The sequence below is a fragment of the Mycteria americana genome, chromosome 12, assembly GCF_035582795.1.
Source record: "Mycteria americana isolate JAX WOST 10 ecotype Jacksonville Zoo and Gardens chromosome 12, USCA_MyAme_1.0, whole genome shotgun sequence".
Taxonomy (NCBI): Eukaryota; Metazoa; Chordata; class Aves; order Ciconiiformes; family Ciconiidae; genus Mycteria; species Mycteria americana.
The window spans coordinates 17,345,375-17,358,877 of NC_134376.1; the positions used below are offsets into that span (position 1 = coordinate 17,345,375).

Sequence of the window (13,503 nt, forward strand, 5' to 3'; positions counted from 1 at the left end):
CAAATGAAATGGTGCATGACAGGCAAAAAACAAGGTTTCTGTAACACAAAGAACTCCTGAAGATCAACAAAAGATACCTCCAGTATCACACAGAAGATGATATTCAGATCAGAAAGCATCCAAATACAGGAACTTCAAATACCTTTAAATGTACAAATCACCAATTAAACCTTTGATGCTGCTAATGACTGAAGCTTGCACACATTTATTGTATGAACAAAAATTAACACATTCAACTGCATAACAGATGCATGATAACCAATACAAGAATGAGTTTAGAAGTTTTTTCAGTTAACATAAAGGTGAGTCATAACTTGGCTATGGGCTACTGTACAGCTGGATCCCACTGTGTGATCACCACTGCCCAGTACTACCCCTTCTCCCTGCTGCTGGAAGAGGCAGGTAACAAATCCGGTGAAGAAGGTGGTATGAAGCAAGCTCCAGGGCAGTGAGCTATGGCCATGGATGAGCAGTGAGTTATGGCATGCCAGGAGTGGCCAAGGAGACCAGCAGATCCTAGAACAAGCAGCCAACACAACACACCGTGAGAAGACCTCCCCTGCCTTGAAGCTCAAAGTGACAGACAGAATGGACGTGATTCACTGGCAGGGCAGAAGCAGGTTCTCATACGTAAATTCAAATCCCACTGTAATCCTACGATTGTAGGTACCACCGTGAGTTCACACACCACGCAGGAACGATGAATGCAGCAGGTTGCCTTTGAGAGGTGTACAACACTACTTGATTTGCCACCCAGCTCCAGCGCCACTTGTCTACCGGTATTACCTTAATTGCCATGATTCCTGGTCAAAGCCAAGCAGCTAAACTATTGAGGAAAAGCTTGCCGCTGTCTCTGACTTCACAGTATCAGTCTGCCTCTCCCCTCATTAAACAGCCTCGATGAATATGCTGCACTGCTGAAAATACTCAGAAATGGACCAGGCATACCTCCATAATTCAATCTAAAAATTGTCAAGGGAATCCTTATTTACCAAGTTCACTGAGATGTAATAACTGCTGCCTAATTAAGAGGATTCCAACATGAATTTTACTTAACACCACGCTGAACAAGAACGAAATGTTCAGCTTCAGCAATTTAATACAGAAGGTGCAGAATAAAATTTAAGAGCAGTATAATCAAATACCTAACACACATACTTGTACTAATGTAACCCTAGTGAATCACTATAGCTTACTATTGTATTCCTGTCTGAAGGACTTGGAGAGCTCCAGACAAGACTTTTGCCAGAGGTTCACCTAGATCAGAAGGTCAGAACAGCAAATCAAGCTAGAATACACCCAACGTGCTAGTATAAAAAAGACAAATCCCAAGAACTGAGAATCTGAACATCTGCAGCAGCCTGGATACAATATACAGTGTAGAGCAAGATGGTATTTTCACACAAGATAGTTGCATTCAAAGAATAAAATCATGGCACTCGAAGGCTGTAAACAAGAAACACTCTAGCCAGCAGGGCAGGTTTGCCTAGAAAACATGAGGGTAGCATCAGTATTTTGTGCTGGACTGACCCAAGAACTCAGATGGCAACAATTGGCTCACAAGTGTTGTGTGTGTCCAAGAAAGCAGCAGCACAAGCTTCTGCAAATTATCTCTTGCTGCGCTGCCCTCGTTGATCCGAGGTTGGCAGTGAAGGTTCCAGGCTACGATACACTTGCTACTTCTTCCAGAAGAAGGAGGGTGGGGGAGAACCAGCACCCCTTCCAGGCAAGCACGGATGAAGGCTACTTCATAGACCTATACTGACTGCATATATAGGTTAGGTATTAAAACAGAGATGCCTGGCACATGCATGAGTTACAGATCAACAACACAGATCTAGATACCTGTAAGAGCCCCAAGTAACAAGGTGGGCGACCTGGACGTGGGGGCAGATGACACAAAAGGAACATGTCATTAGTAAAACCACTGCCTGTTTTGTCTTCCCAGTGAAGTCACAAAAAGCATACGGGTTCCCAGATCACCCTCCTGCTCCCAACTTCACCTCTGCACCTCCCTGCCTGCACTCAGAATGTGCTTCCATCCTTTCAAGAAGAAAAGGGGTTAAACCTAGACTAGAATAGATCTGTTGCCCTGGGAAACCACTGAGGGGCCACTACCAACTGCAGTGCCTGGAGAGAAGGTTTCTGGAGGATGCATCTGCTGGGAAGTAGGAGAGTCAGAGCCCAGTCTGCCTGGAACAGCACCACTCAACCAGGGGGGCAAGGTATACATTGCTGAATGGTGACAGTCACAGGAAGGCTGTGTACGCATCTTCCTGTTGCAACATGCCTGGTGCTGGAGGTTACGAAAATTGTCTGCCACACAGCAAGGAGTTCAGGTGAGAAAAGACTGCATAAGCAGCTACGCCAGCAGGTAGCTGGACCAAGGAACAAGCAAGGACGACTTTGGCGCATACTTTGAGAGGCAGAGACATCTCATGTTCCACCTTAAGGTGCAGGAACAGTGGAATGTAACTTCAGGGGAGTAACAAGACAAAGTCACACGTTTTGCATTCCTTCCTTCTTTGCAACGGACTTGGCAGGCAAGGAGGTGGTTCAGGAGTGGTTCAGGTAGTTCAAGAGCTCTTCTGCCTCCACTTGCACTTGAAGTTTACAGTGTACATTTAGTCAAGCCCTACAGACAGTGTTGATGTGAGGTGGCCACAGATGCATGCACAAATTTAGAAACCAGTGACTTTGCTAGGTGTGCCTTTCGGTCATGCACACAAGTTAATCACATAGCCTCCACAATCACGTGTATAGAGCAGAAGAGACTGACCACCTTTGAGAACAAATAGCTGATCCAACGTTACGATGAAAAAGGCAAAGCAGGATGACCAAGGGAGCTGAGGCCACCTGGTCTGACATCACTTCTGGATAAAACAATGGAAATGCTGGAACTTTTTGTTTGTCTGTTAAAGAATTAAAATATAAAAATATAATTAACAGCAGCCATGACAATTTTATAGAAATAGGTCGAGTCGAACCCAATTTCATCCTGTAGGGAGATTAGAAAGTTTGACCAACAACTTAGAGACATGCAGGATAAATGCTAGGTATTGCTTGGCTTAGTATTGTGAGATATGCATTACAACAGTGTTAGAGCAGGCATTAAATGAACTAAGAACTAGCTGACATCTCTATCAGCATTGACTTTCATGGTGGGAGATCATCATCAAATGGAGGCTTTCCTATGTGGGGGTTCTGCAGAGGTCTGTACACAGTTTAACGCTATCCAGGGCTGCAGAGCAGGCAGTCCCAGCACCCTCACCATCACCACCTCCACCACGGGATGAACAGCTCCAAGGATCAAGGTCAGCCCCGCCGTGCTGGAGAGGGAAGAGAAGGATTTCCCTTCTCTCACTCACAGCAACTCACCTGACTCCCCTCAGTCCCTATCATCCGCCTCCCTCTCAGGCCCTTATCCAAAATGCTCGGTGGTCTCACGACTCTCCATGATACTGCTGCTGCTTCAGACACATTCCCAAACCACTATAGTTGCTGATCCCTTCAGCACTTTTGTTCCATGATGCTATCTGAAGCCCAAAGCCCATGCTGAAGCAGAGAGGCTGTCCCAGGATGCAACTCTTGCATGAAACACATTGCCTCATGAGTCGATCTTCCTCCTGCAACTGGAATTGCTTTCAAGGTAAGAGTAAACACCCAGTACCAGCCTATCAGGTACTTCAGCTCTGAAATAAAGCTTCCAATCCAGGGCCAAAAGAGGGACACAAGACAGACATGAGGCAGTCTTTTTCTGTTAGTGGTTAACAGCAAAAATCATGCTACCCTCCCTCTGAGGTTCAGACAGTCTCATCCTGCTAGAAATCAAGCACTCACGTGAGATGTTGAAGACTCAGAACTTCAACACCAATATCCACAGGTTTATTGCTTCTCTCCAAAGCTGCTGTAAATATTCTGCATTTGGCAAAGCTCAGAATTTTGTCTGGTCAGAGCCGGGCGGGAAGCCCAGAGTGGAAATTTCCTCATATCCCGCCATAAAGCCCTACACTCCAAATTATGGATCAACACCCTCTTCACAGGTGAACAATGAATTTTCAACTAAACACAATGAAAAACAAAAAACTTGTGAGGACTTTACCATCAAAGCCTCTCTTACACCTAGACACTCAGCTCAGTATCATTTTATTTGGTGGAGGAGGTGGTAAATTAAACTTAACTAGCTCTGGAAAGAATGTGCAAGCCTCAACCACTGGTTGCAAATAAGCCAAGCTGGAGAGGGCACAAAGTATCTTTACGTGCACAGAGTGAGAAAGGAAAAGCCTCTAGTCCAGAACAGAACATGCCCTTGGGGACTGGCAATTAAAATCTCATTTTGGGTCTACATCAGTATAAAATCAAATACAATAATGTTGGCGGTGTTGTCGTCAGCCCTAACACAGCAGCACAAGAGCCTGGAGAGCTCATGAGGCAGAGGAAGAACCGATAGTACCAGGAATGAGACGGATGCAAACCCAGACACCGTCAAGGTGTGTGGACACTACATTTCAAATAGTCCAGAGCTGCAACTCTGCTTGGGGGGACAGGACATGCAACCCCAGAAAGCAGAATGACAGAACTGTATGCACTAAACCCCACCAACTCTTCCATTCACAGCAAGCCTTCTTCCAGTGAGAAAGCCACTTCCCATTCGGCTTCTGAGAGATGTTACACTGTTTATGTGGACGCCTGCAAGGAGAACAAAAAACCCTTTCCACAGCAAGTGTGGGAGGAAAGCAAGACTTTTTCCTAGAGAAGTACTTCACCCTTTAGCTGAAAAAGCCGGACAGCATTCAGAGCAGTTTACCAATGGTTACTTTTTCAGAAGTCCTTCCCTCTTTTCCTGTTCAGGCAGTTTTGAAACCACAGGTATTGCTCATTTAAAAAAAAACAAAACAAGAAAAACAACCTTCAGTTTTCAGATAAAAACAAACTGAGCGTTTTGTGTGTTATGACTCAAATTACTCACGTTACGCTATGCTCTCAGAACCACCTTGGCTGAGAGTTGAAGCTGGCCCCCTGCCAGTACTCCAGCCCTGTGCCCGTAACGCAGAATTCAGAGCGACTCAAGGATCTTTGAGAAATGCTCTGCCTGGACATCGTCCCAGTCGCTCAGACCAAAACAAAGCACTGTATGCTGGGCCCCTGTACTTCAGCCATCTGTTTGGAAGAGGGCAGCCGCAGGTCAAAGTGTTAGCCATTGCGTTTAATCCAGCCAGTGCTGTTTTAGATCTCAGTGTAGAGCAGCGAAAGGTAACAGATCTACATGATTACCCAGACCTCCTTCCCCTATGCATGGGACACAAGCCATCTAAACGAATGCATAACATTAGGACCAAACTTTATCTTGGCAGCAGGAGAAATCTGAGAGGAAGTTTCACTCAAGACCTATCAGTCTTCCTGGCCTGTGACTTGCACCAGAATCGGCTACTTTCTGGCTTCTCCTTGCACAAGAATGCAGAAAGGAATCTGCCTGTAGGGTTTATTGACCTGACTAATCTCTTCCGTTCATGCTAATGATTTCATGGTTTTGTTTACCACTCCAGTCTGTCCTGTAGAGACAGATACATCGCTGGTCCTGTTTGGAAACACAGATTGCTCAAGTCTAGGGATAAGGAGCATATAAACCACCTGAAAGCTCTGATCACAAGGGAACACAGAAACCTCTGGGCATATCTAGCAACAAGGATCTAGAATTCAGCTATTTCTCCAAAACCTTATCAAATACAGTTTGGCTCTGGATGACAGATCACTGGGTTGAATAAAATGAAAGGTTCAGGCAATAACAGTACCTCACAAGTCGCAGAGAGTCTTTGCGGATATTCACCAAACTTCTCAGTGTCTTCACTGGCTCATGTGGAGCTGGAGTTACATAGGGAAACTGGAATAAAAAGGCAAATAATTGTCCTATTATTATACTATAAAAGGTGGCAGCATGTTACCTGGTATACAATTCACCCAAACCAAGAAACATCTATCTTTAAGGGTACTCAGTACAACAGCCACAAGGAACAGTAATAGAGAATTCTAGTTGCAGATAAATCAAGCATGTTTCAGGGTGAAAATCCTGCTCCGGCCCAGCAATAGCTCATATTGGGAGTATGCACAAGAAAGGGCATTTTCACATACATTTCTTTTTCTGCACCCTGAATTCTCAGTCTGGAAAGCCTTGCTCTCAAGCTTTTATTTCCACTGAAGAAACCACCTCCAGCTTGAGCAGAAGAAATGCAGCTCTTTCATGTGTGTTACAGCATGCAAACAGTGACTTGACTGCTAATCAGCATGCCGAATCCCTGGATTACTGGGGGAAACTCTCTTTATTCTGAAACAATGGGGCAAATGTTCTGGAAAAGAAAAGAAAAGAGACAGGGATAGGGGGCCTCATTCTATTCTACAGTCAAGAGACCTTCTCTCACGGATTGTCCTTTAAATAAAGGACGATGCTGCTTCAGACTGTAATTCTGGTCACAGAATCTCCAGAGAGAAATGCAAAGGAAACTGCTTACTGTGGTGACCACAACCTGTACAGCTGCAGACGTGCCTGCTGGATCTCCCATCTGCTCGGCAAATTCTGAAGCTGAAACATCCACTCACACAACTACCAAGTTTGATAGGTGCTCAGACCAGAGACACAGCCGTGCTCCAAATCAGAGCAATGGCACGACACAAAGGTACAGAGCTACAGGACAGGCTTTCAGGCAGAAGGTTACTCAATGTACCCAGCAACAGTGCCACCACGCAGCCTCATTGGAGTTGGGGTCCTTCAAACGCACGTCTACTAGGTGCCCTGCAGTGGTGTAGAGAGAGCGACTGACATGGAGCAGAAGTACCAGGGACCACCAATATACATGTCTCCTTAGAAAGGAGGAGTCTGCTGAACAGGCAGCCAAATGCTGCTGCAGCTGAACTTCAGGGCAGCTCCAGGACACAACCCTTCAGTGTTGCCCCCTCAAGCCACAGAAATGTATTGGTGGGGCAATAGCCAGAGCCTGAGGGAAAAACATGCTGTTTCCTGACCAACACGAGAACGCCACAGAAGACCCCATGCCACAGCCACAGGCAGCAGAGAATTCACGGGGCAGCAGCAACTACTTTCCTTGCGCCCTGACTGCTCGGTACTGCGGTTGGTAGCACTGCTCTACACAGAGCAGTCAAGACCTCAGTTACTCCAAAGCGAGAACTTGGCCCACGTCCAGAAAACAGTTTTGCTGCTCTGTGTTCAAATGTTTTTTTCCTTCAAGATTAATCAGAGCTGCCAAAGGGCATTAACTTTACATAGGCAAACTGTATACCACGACAGCCTCCCTCTCTTAAACCTATTTGGCAAACGTCCCACTGTGTTAATAGCATTCTCACCCACTCCCCTCTGAAGAAATGATGAAATTCTGTGCTGGGATGTCTGCAAGGAAACCCAGGCTGAGACATGCAGGCAATTTAACTCTGCAAGGCTAGTCCCTACAGCCATAGGCACATGGGAAATTTAGCTAGCAGCTGCACCTTCTGCTTCTGTTGGAGCGCTGTGCAGCTGCTAGTCACAGAGCAAAGGAGAAGCGGTCAGCTTTTAACCACTGTCCTGCACGGGCCCTGTATGCAGACATGGCGTAGGGTATGTGGTGAGCATCCCCATGCCTGCATAGCACTCAAGTCCAGAGCAATTTCCATCTAAAGTCCCTCCTTCCTAATTCTGTTGCTCATCTGCACTTTCTGCTTGAACAAGGGCTTTCCAGATTCTCCCTCGTCCTACCCTGCAGAGTCCTGTTAACTAACTGGGGAGCTGAGAAGACCAGTGGCACAGCCCGAGGACCACTCGGAAAGCAGAACGTGCTTGTCACTGGTCCAATTCAAACATCGAGTCATCTTGCCTCAGTTTCCCCCATCTGTAAAACGGGAGTAATACTGAACCGCCTCCAAGCACTACAAGCATAAATTAACTAATAGTCACAGCTTGCCTGAAGATGAGAACCATGACATCAATTTTTCATTTTCATGTTTTGAAGCTGCAGAAACAACTAGGAAAATAGCCAGCAAAGCAAGCAGCTCTTTTCCCTTCCCTCTCCAGCACTCTGAAAACATCTCCAAATGGCTCCTACTCTGTTACCTTTTCGTTCTTTTTAAGCAGTTCTGATACGCAAGAGAAATCCAAAACATAACACTTGCATAAAATTCCTATCTGTCCCTCAAAACAGTGCTATTCCCTGTTCACAATAACAGAACAAGCCAACCACTCAAGCAGGTAGCTTTTCACAGTCTTATGAGAGACACCTGTGAGCCCAGAAACACCTCCATGTTCCAACTGGGAAAACTAAAGGAGAGACTTTCTGAGCAGCCCACCTAGGTTACAAAGCAAACAAAAAACATGAAATATCAAGATCTGCCTTAACACTGCCCTATGCCCAGTCAGGCCACTCATTTACACAGAGAACAGCACACGTTGAACACTGGCTGGAATCCATCCAACGTGCCCAGAAGCCCTGTGAACTTCAGGCTCTGAGAGTGGATCTGCTTCCCAGCCTTCTCCTCTCCGCAGCATGTTTTACACTCGCTCAGGCAGGCAATCAGAATTAGTCCCAAAATATGTGCTCCTGAGTTCCTGTCCTTCTTCCCCCACTACTTCTTCCTTCTGCCCTGAGTGAAAATAAGCCTAGAAGGCGAATACTGCTTCTTAGAAAAACTCTGCTTGCATCTGAACAGTTATGGCAGCTGGCAAGCTGGGACATGGGGTGGGGGAACACTCTTGCACCTCAGACTGGAATGACACTCCCCAAATAGCGAGGGTCTCTTAGGTCTGTGCTATCCTCCTCTACAAGCCCTACACAGGAGTTTCCAAAGCAGGCAGAAAACAAAAGGGTAAAATAGACAGCATATAGGAACTTGCCTGAACAGGTCTATTCCCGAGGAAGTTTAGATCCATGTTCTCGCCAAAAAGGTAGCCCTCAGGGTGAGGGGTGTCAAACTTCTCGCCTCCCATAAAGAAGTGACTTGCAAAGTAGTTTCCTAGAAAAAAAAAACCACAAGGGAATAAAAAAACCCTCTAAATGAGTGCTTCCCAGAGAACAGCTGGTCCGTGCAGTTTTTAATTCACAAGTATAAAAGAGCACAAGACATAGAAAATACTTGCTAGTTCACCCCTTCCCTGTACTACTGACAGCCACTGCCAACAGTAGAAGCGGGGGGGGGGGGACACCTAGAATAAATCATTACAGTGGAGATAATTCCATTTTAACTTGTTTTCCAGAGAAGGGACAGGGAGCACTAAGAGTCAGCTCTTTCCAATATTGCTCAATTCTGACGACTTCGTCCTCTTTTCTCCACTTTCCAGTGTGAAGTCCAGTCCCACAAACGCCATTGACCTGCTCAGAGAAGGATGAGGCTTCATCCCACTGCAAAGCCCCGCACAGCCAGAGGGGCTCCTGTTGGGCAACGTTTACCTTCCCCCCCCGCCCCTTTCACTCCCATATCCCAGGGCGAGAACCACACAAAACCTTTACTGTGAGTGCTAGAGACTATACGCCTTGATGCTGAATTTAACTAATAACATTGACAGTTCTAAATGCAGAAACATGGATGTCTGGAAGAGAGAAACACTGAGACTGACTAAGCTGAACTTCAGCTCTGAAAGCTTCACCACAGATTTGTTTCATTCATCTTTAAGGTGATGCACTACAGTGCAAATGTCAGGAGACAATGCGTGTGCAAGGTCACTGGGATTCTGGAGCACTGGATTAACTGCAAAGTCAACCGAATCGATTCAGATGTACGACAGCACCATAAATGTAGCTTCCTCCTAGAAAGACTTCAGGAAAACACTCTCAAATATGAACTTCACGGAGTTACAATTTCAGAGAAATAAGTATCAGGAGAGAACTAAAATAAAAGGCTCGACCCAAGCCATTTCCCTTGAAGTTTCAGAGAGGGGGTTTTTCATGCGCGTGATGAAAGGACTGAGCCAAATGTACATTCACTTCCCTAGGTGCAATGCATAGACAGCATAAAATTTGTTTTAAAACGAGTCATTACAGAAGCAGTAACTAATCATCTGAATGGTTACAGAGGCATTATGGAAGGATTTGCAGTCCCTCTAGCTAGGAGCAAGCATGATTTACTCTGAAATGGAAGAGTTTTCACGAATGGCTCCGTTTTTTCCATTAAGGTTTTTTTCCTTTATGCTTCAAGAAAGGCTCTTCTTACTCTGCACAGATGGTAGTGCTCAGCTATTGCTGAGCTCAGCTTACAAGCATCCAGATGTTTACATTATAGAAACACATCCTTCTTTCCAGATACAACAATCAGCTTCAGCACAGGTCCAGAATCTACCTAGAACCTGTCCTACAGAATCAGCGTAACAAAACGTAGGTGCTCCAAATGACAGGCAACCTTTTCCCACCCCTCCCAGAAGCAACAAATTAAAAAGCTAATCTGCATATAATCTTCAGGCACAGCTAGCTTGATACAGCCCCTCCACCCAAGATACAACGCGGCGGTTTATGCCTATACTAAGGTTCAGAAAAGCATGACGAATACTGGGGTTTAGGAATAGATTTTGCATTTTACATGGGTCAAGTAGGATTGTGTTTTGGAGCATTTTATCTGATTAACTGGGAAGACAACTCTTGTGCAGGATGTCTCGGTACCGCAGCAGCTGGTTATCTGGGATCGGAGTCAGACAGCTCCCTCGTATCCTGTGAACAAGACATCCCGGGGCTCGACTCACCTCAGTAAACCCGTATTCCACAAATTCCGAGCAGAGCATTTTGTGGAAGAAGTTCCGCATCCCACGCACAGAGGACGCAGAGCCCCAGCAGGCGAGGACTGCTCGCCACCACTGAAACCCCGTGCCTGCGGGGAGCCAGCTGTCCAGGAGAGCATCGCCAGGCAGCCTCTCCAGCACCTTGGGATGAAAAGGTCTCTCTCGTGCAACTGGAACGACACTGAGATGCATAACTAGCATGTTCAAGGCACCTGCCACATTCTTTTTGCTCCACTAAGAACTACTTTCGGGATCTCTAACAAATTGTTAGGATTTCTCACAAATACACACTACCCCCCGCAACACAGCAGCACTTATCTAACTGGAAACCACAGCTTCAACTCCACATTCAGACTGAAGGCTCCCTTCATCTTCCTGCTAACTCACCTCCTGCAATGTGAAGATTTTTTTTTTTCCCAGAGGCACTTCCTTTACGAGCAAACAAGAAACGTAGTCAGTGCCAGTCACAAAAAGCACGAGGAAAATCACTTTGAGGAGCTCAGAGGGGAATACACTGGTGAGCAGAACACCCCTGGGCTCTGCCAGTGCTGCTCCGGATACAAAAGCCGCTGCGTACACAAGGTCTCAACAGCAAAACTAACAAATGAGGATGGCAGCAAACTGTCTTCACAAATTTATAACACGGTTTTTAGCAGCTAAAAAAAAGATATTCTGTTGCAAGCTTTCAGAAACCAGTTGCTACAACATCACATTAAGTTCAGAGCTGTCAAGGTAAGACCAAAGTTATGCAGCATTCCTCTCAACCACTGCCACAAGCAACTCAAGAGTTTGCCCAAGTTGGAGACAAAATGCTTTAAGAAAGCACTTCTGTAAATATCACACCAAGGACTAAAAGGACAAAGAAACTTCAAGAAGGAAAAAATGAGGTACCCTCTTTTCCAGTCAAAAGACTGATAGGATGTTTAGTGTCTCTAAAAGGCTCGTATATATTTTCTACGCATTAAAATCCTGCTGCAGCTCCACCTCTAGGTTCTATTTCCAACTCCATTACAAAGACAGCTTTAGGATTTTAGCCAGACTACCATGCCTCTTGAACCTTGTTCCCACATCCCCCCAGCCTACAAAACAACCTTGACCTACCTTACGCAGGTGTTGCAAGGCCAGCTTTACACGGAGCTCTGTAGCTATGGACACAAGGGGGATGCTACGCACCATCCTCTTTGGCAGGAAAAAAAGAAAAGCAAAAAAATCTTGGGATTAACCCTCCACAGAACTGCTACAAACAGAAATCCTCCAGGAAAATGCAGCGACACACTTACAAGAAAAGAATCATACACAAATAAACAAGGATGGATTGTAAGAAAAATGCCAGAGCAAAGAAAAACCATGGCTTTACTTCCCCTGAGTAAATCAGCACAAAACATAGGAGAGCATTAGATAAAAGAGAACGCGAACGGGTGACACAGCTAAGGTAGATGAAGTACAAGCAGTGGTTGTAAGAGAAATTGTTGTGGTGCAAAACTTTACAGTGGCTGGAAAAACACCACTGGGACACCTAGAATGGCCAAGTCTGACTCATTAGTTTGTCCCACACAAAACCAAACTGGAACCCAAGGCTTCTCCAAGGCATCAGATGACACCAAACTCCTTAACAGTTAGTCCAACGGGGAGGGGAGGGGGGGTGTTTATTATCATAAATGCACCAGCATTAAGCACCAGACTTAATTCTTAGTTCCAGTCATAATTACTTCTCCCTAACCCAGCGTCCTAATCCCATGACCACGCAAACCCAACACATGGATGCGATGCACGAGTGACACGGTGGCAGGGGAAACAACACCCTACAACGGCCAGGAGCACAGAGTCGGCAACACAACTGTAGCCCCATCAAAACAAGGGCTGTATCGTATGATGTTCATTAGCAGAAGACAATTAGATGTCCATGTAGGCTTCTCACCATTATTAGAATTAACAGTGAACTGATAGAAATTGAGTCCTTTTTAATTACTCAGCCAGACACTCACCACCACGGCATGCCGAGGGACAGACTGACAGCACAGTCCTAGACACAGCCTGAGCCTGACCCAGCACCGTGGCTGGATGAGGCCATCTCACCTTCCTCATTGCCCATCCCTGTTGGGCCACCAAAGTGGTCACGTAGCCAACCGGAACGTGACTCCGAGCTGGGTTAAATACCATCCAGCAACAAACAAGTAGCAAAAGCAACGGCTTTTGACCCATGAGCGCTCCAGTCTGGTGCTAGTGAGTAGCTGGGGAGAAGGCAGGAAGGGAATGCTCCAGTCAACAGCAGGTGGTGGTGGCCATCACCAGCAGGGTTGGGCTGAAACCCCTACAGAACTACAGCAGGAGTAACGGAGACAACCGCTCCGCTGTACGCTGCGGAGCAGGTGAGAAACAAAAGCTGTGTGTGAAATACAGGAACATATTTCTGTCTTGACGCTGTCACAGTACGCACGGCTTATGAGCCAAGAACAACGTGATGGTCTGGGTACAACTCCGGGTACTCTTCTCCTATTTAAAACTGCTCTTTCTTTGATTAAAGCATCGTTCCCAAACAACAAAGCAGTTCAGCTTCAGAGAGGAGTAATCTGCCTCCTTTTTTTCCTCTCAAAAATGTCCAGGGAATTCTCTTTCAAGACCCTACCCCAGAGGAGAAAAGCCATCTCAAGGGCACGTACGTGCTCCCTGCCCAGCTCCACACTGCAGATGAGCTCACTGGAACAAGAGACGAGCTGACGAAGGAGCTGCGGAAAACACTGGTGCATTGCTCACTG

The 13,503-nt window shown here is 46.1% G+C and overlaps 1 protein-coding gene across 5 annotated transcripts in view; it reads right to left on the reverse strand.

Annotated features, from left to right (window-relative positions):
- Positions 1-13,503, reverse strand: part of MGRN1 (mahogunin ring finger 1) — a 62,825-nt gene that overhangs the window by 40,354 nt on the left and 8,968 nt on the right. For all 5 annotated transcript variants that reach the window (XM_075515637.1, XM_075515635.1, XM_075515638.1 and 2 more), the window contains 2 exons: positions 8,876-8,994; positions 5,793-5,881 (listed from right to left, as the gene is read on the reverse strand). In XM_075515637.1, the coding sequence (XP_075371752.1) occupies positions 5,793-5,881; positions 8,876-8,994 (208 nt within the window). The remainder of the gene's footprint in view (positions 1-5,792; positions 5,882-8,875; positions 8,995-13,503) is intronic.